Source organism: Hyperolius riggenbachi, chromosome 1 (assembly GCF_040937935.1).
Source record: "Hyperolius riggenbachi isolate aHypRig1 chromosome 1, aHypRig1.pri, whole genome shotgun sequence".
Classification (NCBI taxonomy): Eukaryota; Metazoa; Chordata; class Amphibia; order Anura; family Hyperoliidae; genus Hyperolius; species Hyperolius riggenbachi.
The window spans coordinates 437,020,633-437,039,189 of record NC_090646.1 but is presented as its reverse complement, the minus strand read 5'-3'; the positions used below and the strand labels follow the sequence as shown (position 1 = coordinate 437,039,189).

At 39.9% G+C, this 18,557-nt stretch overlaps 1 protein-coding gene across 2 annotated transcripts in view; it reads left to right on the top strand.

The window, feature by feature from the left end:
- The window catches only part of CNTNAP4 (contactin associated protein family member 4), a 484,789-nt gene that overhangs the window by 193,456 nt on the left and 272,776 nt on the right, over positions 1-18,557 (top strand). For both annotated transcript variants that reach the window (XM_068237691.1, XM_068237701.1), the window contains one exon: positions 1,483-1,676. In XM_068237691.1, the coding sequence (XP_068093792.1) occupies positions 1,483-1,676 (194 nt within the window). The remainder of the gene's footprint in view (positions 1-1,482; positions 1,677-18,557) is intronic.

The following is an 18,557-nucleotide window of genomic DNA, read 5'->3' as shown; positions in this document are numbered from 1 at the left end:
CATCAGATCTTAACTAAAGCTATATAGGAACTATGGGCCTGATGCATGAAGCAGCGGTAAAATTGCACTGCACAGGCAGGAGAGAAGCACGCGTTACCCTATTAGCACAAAATGTGTTAACAAGGTAATGCTCGCATTGCTATGGTATCATTAAGTACACTATGTATTACCATAGCAATGCACACATAACCTCGGGAACATAAGTTGCACTGCCCCCTGCCATTATTATGGGTAAAATTGCTGTGTGCTGTTCTGAGAGAACATAGATCTTTTCTGCCAATACTAAAGATGTTGTCGCCTGTGATATATTTCAGAGTGTAAATTGAAGTGAGGAAAGATTTTACAATGGGCAAACACTGCCTAAATAATTTATACATTAACCATTTCCCCTTGCCCGGGAAAAGTAGCTACCCTGCAAAATGCCACAACTCTGTGCAGGGGCGTAGGTACTACGTCCCTCCCGCCACGTCCCCCCCGCTCGCCCCCCCACGCTCGGTACCGCCGCTCATTACCGCCACTCATTACCGCCGATCGCCCGGCGCTAGATCAATGAATGGGAAAACAAATCCCATTCATTGATCTAAGTTCCCCTGTAAATGGCTGCAGCCGTCTATTCAGATGGCTCTGCCATTCATAAATCCCGTGCACGTAGTGCTTCCGTTTCTATACTAATAGTACAGAGCTGAAGTCACCACTGAGGACATCTTGTGGCCAAATTGTAATATTACACCCCCCCTCTTTTTTCAGTTTATCATCCCTAGTTACCTTTTTTTTTTCTTTAATTAACCCCTGACCTCCCACACTCCCCTAAAGTTACCATTTTTTTAATTTGTTATTTTTTTTTAATTAAAAAAAATTACAAATAAAAAAAATACATAAATAGTTACCTTAGGGACTGAACTTATTTAATATGTATACAAAAACTGTATACTACAATTACTTTATAAATTATGGGCTTGTAATTAGGGATAGACGCAAAGTTTAAAAAATGCACCTTTATTTCCAAATATAATATTGGCGCCATACATTGTACTAGGGAAAAATTTTAAATGTTGCAATAACCGATACAAATGGGCAAATAAAATGTGTGGGTTTTATTTATAGTAGCACGTTTTATTTTGAAACTATAATGGCCGAAAACGGAGAAATAATGAATTTTTTCAATGTTTTTCTTATTATTCCCATTAAAACTGAGTTAGAATAAAATATTTCTTAGCAAAAAGTACCCCCCAAAGAAAGCCTAATCAGTGATGAAAAAAACAGATATAGATTGTTTTGTTGTGATAAGTAGCAATAAAGTTATAGGTGAATGAATGGAAGGAGCGCTGACGGGTGAAAATTGCTCTGTTTTTTAAGAGGAAAAACCCTTCGAGGTGAAGAGGTTAATATTGTAAAAATAATAATAATAATAAGCAATGCTATTAATTATGTTATTTTGTCTACAGTTCCTCTTTAATGCTTTACATTACTTTTTTTCTGCAGGAGCCGGAGGATGGTCCCCACAAATTTCTAATAAATATCAGTGGCTACAGATTGACCTGGGAGAAAGAACAGAGATCACTGCAATTGCCACGCAAGGCAAATATGGGAGTTCAGACTGGGTAACGAGCTATTTATTAATGTACAGTGACACAGGAAGAAACTGGAAGCAGTACCATCAAGAGGAAGGAATTTCGGTATGTTTATTTAACAATAAAAAAATATAAATGACAATAACTGCGTTCATATTTCAAAAGTTCATAGCACTATAAACTGCAAATACAATTTTTTGAATTAGTGGTTTAATGCTGCTCTGAAAAACAGCAGAGTAAACCAATATATTTCACTTCTAACCGCGTCTAGTGATATATCTGTTAAATTATACATACTTATGTTTTAAAGTGCTTTTCTTGAACAGTGGAATAAAATGAAAGTTAAAGGGAATGTTTCCTTCACTTAGCTAAAGATCATAAAAAATACAGCGCTAGGAAAAGGATGTTATATTTATGTAAATGTGTTTCATGGCTTTAAACAAATGCATTTTAGAGTATTTTATGACAATTTTAGAATGTATGCTGAAATACACATATTAGATGGACTGAAGTTGATTTCTAGATTGAACATAAATATTGTATTTGCTTAGAAAAGAAGAAGTAAGAAAACTGAGACATTCCAGCCACCACAACCTCCTTGTAAAAATGCCATGTTATAAAGCTACCAGAGTGCGTTTAACAAAAAGTATTTAATTATCTGCTTTTCATAAAGAACCATAAGTGCACTGTGATAAAAGAATTCCCCAGCAGGAGGGTTATATATGTGTAACTAGAGTTCTTAGTTCTGGTACAATTCCTTTTATATGTTAAATTTAAAGATACTAAAGCATAATTTAAGGTGTTTTGCACAAATTTACCTATAGCTAGTGTTAGAAAATGCCACATATTGAGAAAATCAGATTCTCTGGAATCCTGGGAAAAAGAAGAGTACAGCAGGGGTTTAGATGGATAGACAGCATATGTCAAGCTATGAACATGCCTATGCAGTAGATGAAAGAAGCAGAGATATACAGACACACATGGGGCTTGATTCACTAAAGCGTGATAACTGCTATCACAGCAGTTAGCACGCGATCGCCCGCGCGTGGCGCTTTGCGCATGTAAAACATTACTCCGCGTGATAAATGGAGGTTTGCGCGTGATCACACATGAGGAAACAAGTGTGTGATTGCGCGCAAACCTTCATTTATCATGCGGAGTAATGTTTTACGCGCGCAAAGCAGTTATCAAGCTTTAGTGAATCAAGCCCATGGTGTGCAATAGTTTATATGGTCACGAAGAGTTGGACCCAAATAACAAGTCAAATGAATGAATAAGGGGGAAAAAGCCACCTAGCATGGTGTACAGGGGAAGGTTTTGAAATGCCAGGCTTTCTGGTGCTTCTGCCCTAACATTAGCAGCCGTGCAGAAAGGTTGTGCATAATGTGGAAAGGGGGCTCACAAGCTTATCAAGTGTAAAGCAGTATGTGAGGTCAAGAAATAAAAACTACATATTATCATTATTGATTTATAAAGCGCCAACATATTTCATGGCTTCAGGGGTATAAAGAGATGATTTTCATATGCGAAAAGTGTTGCATCATGGGAAACCACAGTTGTTCACTTAGGCAGGGGACATACTTGACGGTTTTCAAGTGCATTTTCTGCATGTTCAACTCATGTTCATCAATGGGCTAGTTCACACTTGATGCATTTTTCACGCGCAGAAAAAAAACGGACATTCTGCAGGATAATTCTGCACATTTTGTCAGTTTTCTTCTATCAATTACATTAGCTGCTGTAAAAAAAAACGCTCATTTTTCTGTAGAAAATGTTTGTGTGCAAAAAAATGTATGCAGAAAGACGCAGGCGGAAAACTGAAAAACAAGTGTGTCCCCTGCCTTAAAGAGACTCTGTAACTTCGAAAAGATCCCCTGGGGGGTACTCACCTCGGGTGGGGGAAGCCTCCGGAACCTAATGAGGCTTCCCACGCTGTCCTGCATCCCACGGGGGTCTCGCTGCAGCCCTCTGAACAGCCGGCGACAGGCCCGACTGTAATTTCAATATTTACCTTTGCTGGCTCCAGCGGGGGCGCTGTGGCTGCTTTCTGCTCGGAAATAGACGGAAATACCCGATCTCCGTCGGGTCCGCTCTATTGCGTAGGCGCCGGAGACTTGCGCCTGCGCAGTAGAGCGGACCCGACGGCGATCGGGTATTTCCGCCTACTTCGGAGCCGACAGCCGTCAGAGCGCCTGCGCAGGAGCCAGGAAGGTAAATATTACGTCACGGCTGTACGGAGGGCTGCAGCGAGACCCCCGTGGGACAGAGGACGGCGTGGGAAGCCTCATTAGGATCCTGAGGCCTCCCCCACCCGAGGTGAGTACCCCCCAGGGTACGTTTTGCCGTTACAGTTCCTCTTTAAAGGGAACCCAAGGTGAGAGCGATATGGAGACTGCCATATTTATTTCCTTTTAAACAATACCAGTTGCCTGGCAGCCCTCCTGATCCTGTGTGTCTAATATTTTAAACCCTAGACCCTGAACATGCATGCAGCAGATCAGGTACTCTGGCTCAGTTGAGGTTTTACTGGATTAGCCATACGCTTGTTCCAGGGTTTTGACTCAGACACTACTTATGCTAGAAGATCAACAGGGCTGCCAGGCAACTGGAATTGTTTACGAGGAAATAAATATGGCGGCCTCCATATGCCTCTAATGACAGGTTCTCTCTCTCTCTCTCTCTTTCTCTGTGTGTATATATATATATGTATATATATATATATATATGTTTATTTAGTACGGACAACTTTGTTTAAAAATTATCTTTAGGAACAGATTTTATGGGGGATCAAGCATCCTGTACAGTTAATCGCTAAAGGGGGATGTTAATAGATCCACTTAGCTACCCATTATACCATCCTATTGTGTGGAAGTGGCAGTTTAAATGGGGAATTTTGTTTTGTTGGTCAAAACAATTCCAGGTGGATACAGTGTAAGAGAGTGAGATTCAGAGGAATGAAATTCCCTTTCTTTATTTGACACTGCTATTCATGAATAATGTCACTGTGCAGCTGTAACCCTGTGTAAAAAACTGTTATATGAGCATAGAGATACTAACTACGCATCACCGCAAAACCTTGCTAAAACGTCTGTGCTAAATATACTTCAGCATCAGCTGTTTAGTATATTGTATTTATTCAGATTCAGCACAATGTAGTTCATACCAAAATGCTCTTGAACTGTAGATTATGTAACTATAGCAGTAGAATAAAATGCAACTCTAAGTGCAAACCAAATCCAGTAAATGCTTTTCCAGAAAAGTAAGCTGCTAATGATTCTAAAAATTACATGTCTGTATATTTTTCCCCATAAGGGGGACCAGGTCTTCTCGGCAGCCACTTAGAGCCTTGATAGTTTGGTACACGGCTATAGTTACAATGTTATAGTCCATGGCCCACGCACAGGTAATTTGGAGTTTCGGATCCCAAATTACTTCTCTCTTCAAGTTTCTAGAACTCGAAGGGGGAATAGTATTTAATGTTGCCGGATGTAGGAAACTATACGTTGGTTGCTATTGGCAACAACACAACACACCTTTATTCCGGCACCAGCAACTCATTAGTAAGAGCTGCAAACACGACTATCATCGCAGCAAACAGTATAGGAGATAGAACTTCTTAGGCGTCTTCAAAGTTTCAGGTGTTTATTCAGTAAAAAGATATACAGATACAGTTCATTACATCTTTAGCCAAGTACATTATTCTGTAGTACCGTATATACTCGAGTATAAACCGAGTTTTTGGGTCCAAAAATGCAGCCCAAAAGTGGGGGTCTCGGTTTATACTCGAGTCTCACACTGAAGTAATCCCCACTGTGCGGTAACTGCTGTTTTGTCACCCCGCCGTGTGAATCATGTGGGCTGTGTGGGTCCCGCCGCCCGCCTGCTCACCAGCCAGCCATTGTGGAGCTTTAGCAGAGGTGATGCCTGTGTCTCCCCACCCGCCTGCATGTCTGCACATGCCCACCTGCCCGCATGTCCGTCCGCCTGCATGTCCGCACATGTCCACTTGCCCGCTCGCATGTCCACACGTGTCCACCCGCCCGCATGTCCGCACATCTTCACCTCCCCGGTGCGTGATTAAGCTCACCGATTTTTGCTTTGCCGGGAATCCATCTGACATCTAAGGTCCGGCTCACTGTAGCAACGTGGTCGGGGGGTGGGCCTTGGCAAATACACAGCAGTGAGTGTTTCTTTCTTGCTGTTGCTTTGGGACCCGTCTCCACTCAGCCCAGTCTCATTGCAATGCCGCCCTCTAATGGTGCCTGTCATCATGTGTGCCACTGCAGACATCATTGCAATGAGACTGGGCTGGAGTAGAGACAGGTCCCAAAGCAACGGCAAAGAAGAAACACTCACCGCTGTGTATTTGCCAAGGCCCCCTCCCCCAACCACATTGCTACAGTGACCCGGACCTCAGGTTGATTACCGGCAGCAAAGATCGGTGAGCTTAATCACATCAGTCAGAGCCCACACACAAATTACCTTCTATCACAAGCAAACAATCAGGGCTAGTCAGTCCATTGTATAAATGCATGCACATGGCCAGTTAGGGAGCAGGAGGTGAATCAGGCACAAACTGAACTGTTCTTCTACATGTAATCAGCACATTGCTCAACTTTGGAACCAGTGTATAAACAGAGTCCGCATATTGATCTCAGTGACAGGTTGTCTTATTCTGTATCAGCAAAAGTACTGCAATACCAGCAACCCCAGCGTGTCTGTTTTCATTCTGTCCCATGCAAGAGTTCAGGTCCACTTTAAGGAAACACATACAGCCATCACTTAAATTCCACCAGCACCACGCCATTTCCTACCCTCAGTTTATACTTGAGTCAACAACTTTCCCCTTTTTTTTAAGGTAAAAGTTGGGAGGGTCGGCTTATACTCGGGTCGGCTTATACTCAAGTATATACAGTAAGTCTTTTGTGTTGCAGCTTCTTGATTCCCTTGCATGGAAATCAGGTGTCCTCTTATGTCTATCCTACGTTCCATCTAACTACATAGCCTGGAGGCCGATCTACTATATACAGCATACAAAATGTCAAAACATAAATAAAGTAAAGTAAAGATTGAGGCAAGAGGCAGAAAGTAAGTGAAACTCTGCAGCCTATCTCCTGTTTTTAATACTCATCACTACAGAGTTAAATGTGACATCATCCGACCAGGGACGGTCCATGCCTCGTCGCCTGTCATTGGCTAAGACCCCTTGTGGGGTAGTGACAACATGGACTTTACTGCGCATGGCATGGAAAATCCCACATTCCATGCCACTGTCATTTCGTCCTGTACTAGGCTGCATGTTTACAGAACAGTGGCTCATGTTTATATTGTTCACCGCCCACGAGTCTGACCTCGGTCCTAGATAGCACCAATAAAGCCTTGGACATGTTCAGTACCAGTTCTGCTGAAAATCAGAACTGTCTCTTTTCTCTCTAAGAGAAAATCTCCTTAACCTATTTTAGTTCCTGGACGTAGAAACTACGTCCAGGAACCATGCACGCTCCCGCGGCCGATCGCACGCGTTCACGCACGCTCCCAGCCGCGGCTCGTTAGCCAGGAAATCAGTGAATTGGGCTATGGTGCCCGATCACTGATTCCTCTCCCCCGCTGAAAAAGCGACAACTTCTCTCGGAAGCTGCGCTTTTTCTGGCTGTAGCGTCCCCCATGCGTCTCTCTAAGCGTATGTTATGCTTAGAGTGACTGCATGTAAACAAACTCATGGCCGCCATCTTGTGGTCAAAAAGTAAAACTACAACTAAAAGTAAAAAAAATAAAACTCAAACACACATTTACATTATAAATCTATTGTTTATATCCCACCCTCCCAAAACTACCCAAATAAAATGTTTAATATAAAAAAACAAAAAACATTACAATAAAAAAAACAACATGTAAATCTTTGCCTAAGGGTCTAAACTTTTTAAATATCAATCTAAAGATTAAATATTTCTATATTTTTTTTATTTTAAACTTGTAAATAGTGATAGATGCAAAACGGAAAAAATGCACCTTTATTTCCAAATAAAATATTGTCGCCATACATTGTGATAGGGACATAATTTTAATGGTGTAATAACCGAGACATATGGGCAAATACAATACGTGAGTTTTAATTATGGAGGCATGTATTATTTTAAAACTATAATGGCTGAAAACTGAGAAATGCAAATCTGTATTCCTCAGCGCTGAGACTTCAAACTCTTCTGTTGTTATAGCCTGTAGTCACCCAGTGCTTATAGTACACAGTGTCCACCACCAAGGGACAAATCACAAGCCAGGCTAAGTAGTTTTCAACAACAGGGAGTTACAATCTTTATTTGGCAATATTCATAAAAACATTACTTACATTGTGGGTCCATGCAAACTGGACCCGAACTGCATAAAAAAGCATATAAGGTATTTGCACTGACAAGTGTCAAAGTGCACCTTATCACACCATTCAATGGTCGTTTTCACAGAGATAGCCCGTCTCTCCTTCCCTACCAGGTTTCGGCCTTATGCCGTCATCAGGGGATATATCTGTGAAAACGACCATTGAATGGTGTGATAAGGTGCACTTTGACACTTGTCAGTGCAAATACCTTATATGCTTTTTTATGCAGTTCGGGTCCAGTTTGCATGGACCCACAATGTAAGTAATGTTTTTATGAATATTGCCAAATAAAGATTGTAACTCCCTGTTGTTGAAAACTACTTAGCCTGGCTTGTGATTTGTCCCTTGGTGGTGGACACTGTGTACTATAAGCACTGGGTGACTACAGGCTATAACAACAGAAGAGTTTGAAGTCTCAGCGCTGAGGAATACAGATTTGCATTTCTTGTGGTTCCATTGTGGATGGGAGTTTACCTCTGGCAGCGAGTTCGTTTGGTGTGGAGCGCTTGATATTATTTACAACAATGAAAACTGAGAAATAATTAATTTTTTCCATTTTTTTTCTTATTCTTCCTGTTAAAATGCATTTACAGTAAAGTGGCACTTAGCAAAATGTACCCCCCAAAGAAAGCCTAATTGGTGGCGGAAAAAACAAAATATAGATCAGTTCATTGTGATAAGTAGTGATAAAGTTATAGGCTAATGAATGGGAGGTGAACATTTCTCAAGTGAAAATGACGGAACGCGAATGGGTTAAAGGGCAATTCTGCACACCAAGCGTTTTTCACTAACTCAGTTCAAGTAACTGAGGCCTACTTAAATGATAACATGGACTATTCAGCAGCAGCAGGGTAAGCTGTCATTCGGCTCACCCAGCTCCTAACTCACAGGCGGAGTTACAATACATACAACCATAAGGGGCACACTGTAATTTGCTGTAATTTGATTTAAAGCTCAGTTACGTTTGTAACTGAAAATTAGATTTAACTGTAATATTATCCTTTACTTGAGGAACTTAAGATTCCTGAAAACAGTGGAGAATGATATCCAGATAAGTGAAAGGCAGAGCCAGAGTATTTGGATTATGATTGGTTCAATGGACACATGCATTAACATTACAGATGACCAGAACCATCAGCCAGTGGTAGCGATGGGTGAAAGTACTTATCTCCATACTTAAATGATAGAGTAAAAGCAATGACTACTACAAGAAGTTATTGGGTGATGCAAAAGTATGGTAAAAGTACATTACTTTTAGCGCTAAAAGTGTTGAATACTAGCTGATGTATGTCTAAAAGCTGCTTTTACCAATGACTATCTGCAAGCAGCATAGGCTCACCCAAAGTGCAGAGACTAAGTGGCACCCAGTCTTCATCAGAGCATGCCTCAATGCATGATGGGCTGATTCAGATCAGAAACTTTCCACAAAACAGACATCTGGACAACCACTCACAAACTTAATGTCAAAAACCAGCCACAAACCACAAATGTTAAATCCTGTTGCCTATTTATAGGACTATTAACCAGTCAGGAAATGTGCTTATGCTTGGAAGGGTGGGTTCATGCTTCTCCTCTCTCTCACACATGAGACCAGCATAAGCAGCGCAAGTTTCATGCCCTGAATCAACAGGCTTAGTTGGAGAACAGTAAGGTATAGAGAAGGAAGCAGGATACTAGGGATTCATTTGGTAAACAATCTATAGAAAGGTAGATGTCCAGCTAACTGAGCATTAGCTGATTGTGCCCCATGGATAAATGCTAATAATCTAGACAAAGCCACAGTAGGTAAGTCTCTGTTAAAAAGCATCTAACATGGAAGTGAATCCATTGAAAAGTTGAATAAATGATCCTGAGTTGTGGTTGAGATTTTCTTAACACCACTTGTGATTAAAGTTACTCTAAAGCAAGTTTAAAAAAAAGGTTAGATATACATCTACTTAGAAGGAAGGCTCTGGATCCCATAGAGCCTTCCCGGTTCTCTCTCCATGTCCTCCAAAGATGAATCTGGCGCGGAGCGGCTGAGGTCGATGTGACAAAGGCTGTGAGGGCAAGACAGCAGGCCAGGCAGCCGTTACAGAAAATCAGCGTGACTCACCCCTCACAGGCGGTGACAGTTTTTGCATTGTTGCCCCCCTGGCAGCAGAAAAGGATCCAACTCTCTGATGGATGAAGCACAGAAAGCAGGGTCCAGGTGCCCCCATGGGTTCTCTGCTAGTCATGAACAAGGAGTGCCCAGAGTGGTGACATGGCGGCAGCAGAGCTCAACTGCCTGCCTCTTTGAATAAATAACTAGGGCAGCTGGAGATGGAGTATGAGGGTGCCAAGGAAAAGGCAGCAATGTAGGATCCATGTAGGTGGGCTGGAGACCTCTGGTGGCTTGGAGCAGCTACTAGTGGGGCCGGTGCCAGGCAGAAATGATGTTACTCTGGCTACAGGCCAGGGGGACCATGTGGGTGGAAAGAATGTCTCTGGAGGTGATGGAGCGGCTTCGGGTGGTAAGAGATCCAGATCCTCTTGTTGGCAGTGGAGTGCCCAGGTCTCGTATGCAGCATGCCCTGGTTCCTCCTGCAGCAATGAGAGCAGACCAGGCAGCTGAGGGGGCATCTGATATCCGGAACTCCGCGCAGCCGGAGCACATGGGCTGAGCGCCTGATCAGCTGGCCACCCACCAAGCAATCTTGTGTGTTTCCCGCGTGTTCCTGCGGGTTGCTCTCCAGTGAGTTCCTGCGGCTGTGTGCCGGGTAATGGTGCTGCCTTATGAATGGCTATCTGAGAACAGCAAAGCACTTGCAGCTAGCTGACTGAGCAGGTGGCCGATTAGCTGGCATTCCGTGACCCGTCGGCTAAATGGGAGACCACATCCAGCACGCCCGTGACCCCCGCTACTTCACGTGTCCTCCCCAGAAGGGGAGAAAGAGCAGGTGAGGGATTTAAGAGGGAGAAAAGAGAAAAGGACCGGAGCCCTGTGGCCGTAGCGACCCGTTAGTGCGCCACCTCTGCAGCCTTCAGAAATACTTGTGTCCCCAAGTATTTCCAAAGACTGATGATCCATACTGCATATGTGCGAGTCCAAGCTGGTACATGTACAGTACAGATGTGCCCATATTCGGAAGCGCTTAGGGATGTGAGCGCTTCAAGACCTTCTGAGGAATCCCAAGGGTGCCAGTTTTAAACAGGGGACATTAGGAGAACCAGGAGATGGAGAGACGCCTGGTAAAGCCCCCTGAGATCCTCAGCCTTCCCTCTAAATAGGTGAGTATCTAACATTTTTTTGAAAGCTTGCTTAAAGAACAAGCAACACCCATGCTAACCTAGAAATAAAAAACACATATATAAGTAGATAAATACTTCTTCTACTCACATAACAGATGTATTGTGCTATCCACGTAATGATTCCTGTGCATTTTATAAAGGAAAAGCAGAAAATCCTATTCTAGGCAGTGGCCATTTTGCCAAGCTAATGCTGACGTCATATCCTCCCTGACTCTTGTTTTCCCCCCTCCCTTCTCTTGCTCATTGTGTATTCATTAGCTGCCCTCCTCCCAGAGTCTTCAGACACTCCCACTGAGGTGTATACTAGCAACTGCACTTTTTTTAAAATTTACTCCTCCAATCGCTGAGTCACCTCAGCCTTGCTTGTAAACACAAGTGATCAGAGGGTGTTTCTGATAAGCAGCTAGGCATGGAAATAAATGGAAGAGGAGGAATATATTCTAGATAAAAAGAACTCCCAGCATTCAACTGTTTGGCACTGACTACTAAAGGGCAATTTCTCCTAAAGTATGTGATAACTCCACACCACAACAGCAGAAAAAGTTTTGCAAGTTTTGAATGAAGGATTAGCGTCTTTATCACTTAATACACTCAGACCAGTTGCAGTTGAAATTTGATTCTTATGGTGACAATACCGCTTTAAAGTTTGCTTTAAGCAAAGACAAAGAAACAAAGAATAGGAAAGGAAAATGAAAGAACAGGAAGGACAATATTGCCAGACACTTTCAGTCACTTCTAAGCATCCCTAAGACAAAAAAAATCGGAGAAATTATAAAAGGTAAATCAACACATTCTATTATAATATTGCAAAAAGCTGATAGATTGACAGAAGCCTATTCATGTGTTGTGAGAAAGGCAGTTACTGTTTATATTAAGCAAAAACAAGGCAGAGCCATGTCAAAATGTGCCAAGTCTTTGTTGAAATGGACTAGTTTTATGTGATAAACAGACTTACTTCCCATGTTATTGTTATTGAAATGCAAAAAGTATTTGGTGAGTTTAACACCAAAGCCAGTCGTGCCTTTTGTAATAATTTTTTTTCTTGCATTATGTATTCAAATAACAGTTCTCTATTCAGAATTGGTTAAATGAATAGGAACAATGGATAAGAAACAATGGGATATTTCAAACAAAAAGAGCAAATCACAAGGACATATGGATTACTGCTAAAATTAAGCATTGTGCACTGAACAGCTGATGATCCATTTACATTTTGGCTACCTTCCACTGAAATAGTACAAGCAAGCACACACATTGACATTGCTTAGAACATCCACGGTTCATTTTTTTTTCCAGCTATTCATGCATTATGTATTCTTTTTATTAAAGATTATCATGTATTTCTTCAGTATTGTAAAACAGTCATGCTAGAAAATGTTATTCTTGCGTCAAGGCTAATAATGTCTGTGATGGTGTATCAATTATATTCCATTCAAGGATTATAAGAGTAAGAAAACAATAAAGCTTAATGTGCTCCTTTTGTGACTTTTAAAGCTACTTATAACTAAGTTTAGACTCCAAAGTACTTTCAACACCTTATAAGTTTGTTTTCCGTTGACAGTCATAAGAGTTTCTTGATTGGGGCCATCATCTTGATGGGGAATGAAGGGACACACTGTGTACAGTTTACCGTTGTCAACCACAGCACAAATATGGACACTAGTCTAGTTTAGGAGACCCACTGCAAATTTCCATAGACAAGTGCAGCTCACTCCAACAATTTGCTGCCTGACGGATGCATTACATTGAAAAAAAATTAAACACACCTTAAGAAAAGAAATTTCCCTAACAATTTATGTTACAAATGTTGAAAACAAAATACTTAATGAGAATGAGTTGCTGGAATTGAAGCGTTCCCTTCCCTGTCCAGTGGCCATCTTCCTCATCACTCTGAGCCGTTCTTGCCCCGTGATTGGTTGCTTTCTAGCATATTTTAATTTACTTTTTAAACATCATTTGTTAGGAGATTACTGTTTTACACATCTATTTAATTTTTATTCGGTTAATGTGTCCGGCAGGCAGCAATACTTTACGGCACGGAGTGAGCGGCGTTTGTCTATGGGGATTTGCAGTGGGTCCCCTAAGCTAGACTAACACCTAAATTTGTGCTTTCTATACATGTATTAATGTGTGCAGCAATCTGCATACCCCCCACATAGTTAAATGGGAGGGTTAGCAGACAGTCAACTTTTAGTGGTCAACTGTTACCAGCAAACAAACTATTTTATATGGTCTCACACCACCTACAGCAAACTCCTGGCCAGCCCTTGAAATAAAAATAATCGTTCTAATGGTGCCCATACATGATACAATAAAAATGTTAAATTTTCCTGTTTTTTCGATCTAAATGATAGAATCGAATGAAAAGTAGAAAATATTTTTTTTTCGATCAAGAAAATCGAACGATTGTCCTGTTTTTTTCAAAAAAAAATCTGATCGGACATGATGGAAAAATCTTTATATTCGATCTAACAGAATAATCAAACTAAATTATCTAATCAAATTTTTTTTTAAATTGTACCATGTATGGCCACCATGAAGATGGACAGTAATGGTCCAATTTCTAGCGAAAAATCGTTTGAGCGATCATAAATTCTGATTGAAAGAAAAATCGTTCACTACACCATCAACGAACCAATCTTTGCTTCCTATCTATCACAACCAATCAAGAAAATCCAAATTTTGGTTTGACAAAAAAAATTCAATTGGACGACTATTTTTATAATCGTTCATAATCGATTGTGCCCATCAGCTGAGATTATTTTTAACCAATCCAATGAGAATTTCTGTTCGCTCAAACTATTTTTCGCTAGAAATTGGACCTTTAGTGGCCACCTTTAGTCTTCAACAATGCCCTTGAACATAAGTGTTTGTCTCTGATGGGTGGGCATGCGTATGCTTAAATTAGGAGAGCAGGAAGACATCTTTGCATCCTTTACATTAGTTGTCTTGGGAGAAAACAGCAGTGAGCAATGTAACCCAGCCAATCAATAACCAGTAAGCTACTTCTACTAATAGATTTTGGAGGAAAAACCTATTATTGTTTAATCTTAAATATGATTCAACTCTAAATGGTATTTTCCTAACCATAAATAATTGGTTTGTAATTAAATTATAAAAAAAACCTTATACAATAGGATACATTTTCCTGATAAAAATAAAACAATTGATTTTACAAATCCATAGCACAGAATTATCCAACAAGCATAATCAAGCAGTTATTGATTTTTTTTTCCTAAATTAAGCTGATTTAGATTTGATTGATCCAAAATAAAATTTTCTATGTAATCATTTTATTAAATAAAAGCAAAAATATAAACAATTTGGTTGTATCATGTGTGGCTTTCAATCTGCAAAAGTAAGCCATAAAGGTTGCTAAGCATAACTTGCATGGGATGGTTGAGGTTGCGGCGTGTTGTAACAAAAGATCATCTAGTTGCCAGAACTTTGTTGGCTGGCAGCTCTGAATCTCTGGACAATGCTGTTTCCTGACCTTGATCTCTGATCTGCCCTTGTACCTGATAACCTTTAACCATACTCTACATTCCATCCGGACTTTGCTCTTGCCTGCTCCATCCTGTACCACTGGCTAGTTGTATTTATGCTGTGTATATCTTATATATATTCACTGTGTATATATTAGCTAGATAGTTAGGTTCACTGGGGTTTCTGTGTGCACACTGTTTTGTCATTATATTGTGGTTTCCATATATATAGTGTATGTATATATTGAGAGTGATTGTGCATGTTGTTTGCATTGTATTTGCATGAAACTGATAGTCTGGTATGCATGTTTTCGCAAAACAAAGTGCCTTGCCATAGACACTATTGCTCAATATTTCATGTATTGGTCTCAGTATTGCTGTAAACTGTAATCATTCCCTGGTTTTCTGTCCAGTTTTTGTAAAATATTTTCTTTTACATAAGCACATACTGAACAGCAGTTGCTTAGTCCAACTGCTGACATAATTGGCAAACTAGTAAGAAAGCTGTCTGACATCATTGTATAAATCCTTTCCAGGGAGTGCTTTTGTGTAGAACTAAGGAAATACTTTGAATCCTCAGTGAGGAGATGTGCTAGTCCAAAATCTGTCAGATCTGTCAGCCTTTTAGTACCTATTGTGTGTGACTGTAAAATAGGAAAAAAAGTAATTTATGCGGCATTTTACACTGGGAGAAATGTACTTTTTAATGTATGTATATATTTTTTTAAATTTTTTCACAATAACGCTCCTTTAAAAAATGTAGATTAAAATGTTTTGAAAAATAATTCTTATGAAAGTCAACCGGCTTAAATCGGCCTGATATAACAGTGACCTTAACACACAATACATCATCCTAATGGTAATGATTAATTCTACATATATGGGAAAAGAAAGAAACTTTGTAAACCAAGGGCATCAATCATATTAGCTAGCCCCAGCATATTGTCCCTATCATAAATATCACTTTGATATCTATATAACAAAACATCACGGCATCAGATGAACAACGTAATAGTCTAATAATGGGTCATGGATAAGAAACATCAATATTTTGTCACTGCAGATGAAGCAAAGGGAAATTCACTTTAGATCATTTGTTTATTCCTACAATATTGATCTTGATGAATATCATAATTCTGTTGTTACCAAATTACAAAATATTTAATGTCAAACTATAAGAGTTCTGATTCAGAAATTTGATAAAGTATAAGCCTGCATTGCTTCTTATTAGGCAATATAAAACTCAGCATGGCACCTGATCGAAGGCAGCTGGTTAAAATCCTGTAAAGCACAGACAAATACTAGAATTTCACTACAGATCAACAGGCTATCAAGGCTAAGGAAGAGTAGTGCATGCACTTGAAGTTCCTGGTTACAAAATAAAACTGTACTTGGTGGTCTGTTTAGTCCTACTTGAAAATATAGGAAACCAATCAAATGCATGTAGCTATTCCTGACACAGACAATGGTACATCTTTATTTAATTAGAACATTTAATGAACTTTCAGAACCAAGGCTCAAAAATGATTATGCTGATTAAGCCTATCTTCCAGACCATTTTGTTCAATTATGAGTTTGTGAGTGTCATTTAATGACTTTTATAGCATAAATGACTTATCTTATTTATTAGCTACTATTTATAAGCTACTGGTGGGGTTTTCTAGCTTATGTTAACTGTTGAATTGATAATTCTACATGAACTGAAACTCATATTGGTTTAGGGTAGTCTACTTTGAGTTTAGGTTTTTGAAAAACCATTTTTTAACAAATTATTGTTAAAACTATAAAAAAAAAGTAAGAAGGTTTCCCATTGGCCCAGAACAATGCACTAATAATGTCCAGAGCTGCATAATATGTTGGTGCTTTATAGAGACAATAAATAAATAATAGGTAGCCCTAGTGGGAGATTTAAAGAAGTGTATAACAATTGTGGGGGGGGGGGGGGGGTGATTGGGGCAGGGTATTTGCAGACTTTCTGACAGTAGTCTACACTGCCCAGTTTCACACACTACACAAGTTACACTGCACTACACCACACTATGCTAACTCCTGCTGCCCCACCAGCTAGACAACACTACACTGCTCTGCACTGCACTGCACTACACTATCCCTTTAGCTGCCTTGGAAATTTGCCACCCTATTTGAACTGAAGAAACTGCTCTGTAAATGTAGTGAATGGCTTCTACAAATGAATAAGATGGCCAGATGAAAATGTTTGAGCAAAAATTGTCTTACATTGCATTATATATTGCCATTAGTATGGCACAGGCCGAGCCTTCCGAGTCAAAATACTTAAACTAATTAGTAAATTACAGCATCTCTATGCCCTTGATGCAGATTCCCTGTCATTTCAAAGCCAGACAACCTATTGGAGACCAATAGAACACCACTGCGCCTAACGCCCATTCATATCCTTTTGCATTAGTTTGTTCTGTATTCATATATTTTCTTAGATAAAATAGCCAAACATCAATAACAAATTGGTAAGATGCGCTGTTTGGATGATCATTCAAATTAACATAATTATCATACGCAGTCTTACAAAACAAGCATAAACAATGCTGCCTACATAGCACTTACTAGCAAATTATCATGGAATACCATCAAAGGAGAAATGACAAGCAAATGTCTTTTCTAAATTATTTGCAGCATGAATACATTAATAGTCCAGATTGAGTCAACAGAAGCTTTGGCTTTAGAAATACTCTCCAACCTCCACATTTTATTTATGCGCAAAAAAATGATTCTTCCATGCAGAAGTGTTATTTTGTTCTTTTAACACAAAATAGCTCAGTATCAGGCTGCTAGATGAGAACTATTCTAAAAGACTGTAAAAGCTGCTTCTAATAAGCAATGACAGACACTATTCTTCTCTCCTATCCCACTCAAATTTCTCCCTGTGATGAGCTGCATCTGATGGTAATTGGAAATGGCTATATCCTTGTGAAGCTGTCAATGAAGATCACACTTTTATCAAAACAAATTTCCAGAGGGGGCATCATCTAACTGCTACATTGCCAGCTCCATTTAGCCATCCAGATTATATTTGGGTAACGAAAAATGTGGTAAAGAATTATCCCTGTGGCCTCACGTACAAAACAGCTTTTTTTATGGCGGAGTGGAAAGAAAAAAACTGAATTCATTCTATTCTATTAACATAGTATACAGAAGCAATCCAAGGCCAAATCAGGCAATGTTTGCAAATGGGGCATCATGTAGAGAGTTGCTCTTGACTTGCTAATGATGGTACAAAAGTGTGTAAGTTATTAGTTTAGGGATAAACATTTCGAGGAAGAGTGTATAGATTTGACTTAAATAGTGTATTGAGCAAGGTACCCCAAGCTCTCTGTAGCTCTTTAACCCTTATGTTTTAAAGCAGGCTGTGTCAAGGCTGCATTTTTACAGCAAGCAGAGAAACAATTGCCAAGTCACAGGAAGGTGACTGACCACAGCTGTGTCACATGAGGCTTAGTGATCATAGCTATTTTAGGGGAGACTGAGTGGCTACACCCAAATCATAGGATGTTTAATGAACTTTGTAGGTTCACTAAGTAATTGAAGATTTAGGCCATTTTATATGCAAAACAAAAATCTCAGAACACATAATCCATTTTAAATTTTCAGTACTTTATAGGTTCAGTTTAGTATGAGAAACAGCAACTTTTTTAACAACCTCTGTGGGTCATTAACTTTATTGTTTCATCAGCCTGCAGTGCCTTTGGCCTGCCAAATGACCTTCTTATTTTATATAAATCCATAAACTACTGCCACGCTCATCAGTCCCATAGCTCCACTTCTGTTCTGTCCACACCCTACCGCATCTTGTGTTCTCATATTATTGGTCCTATGCTAGTG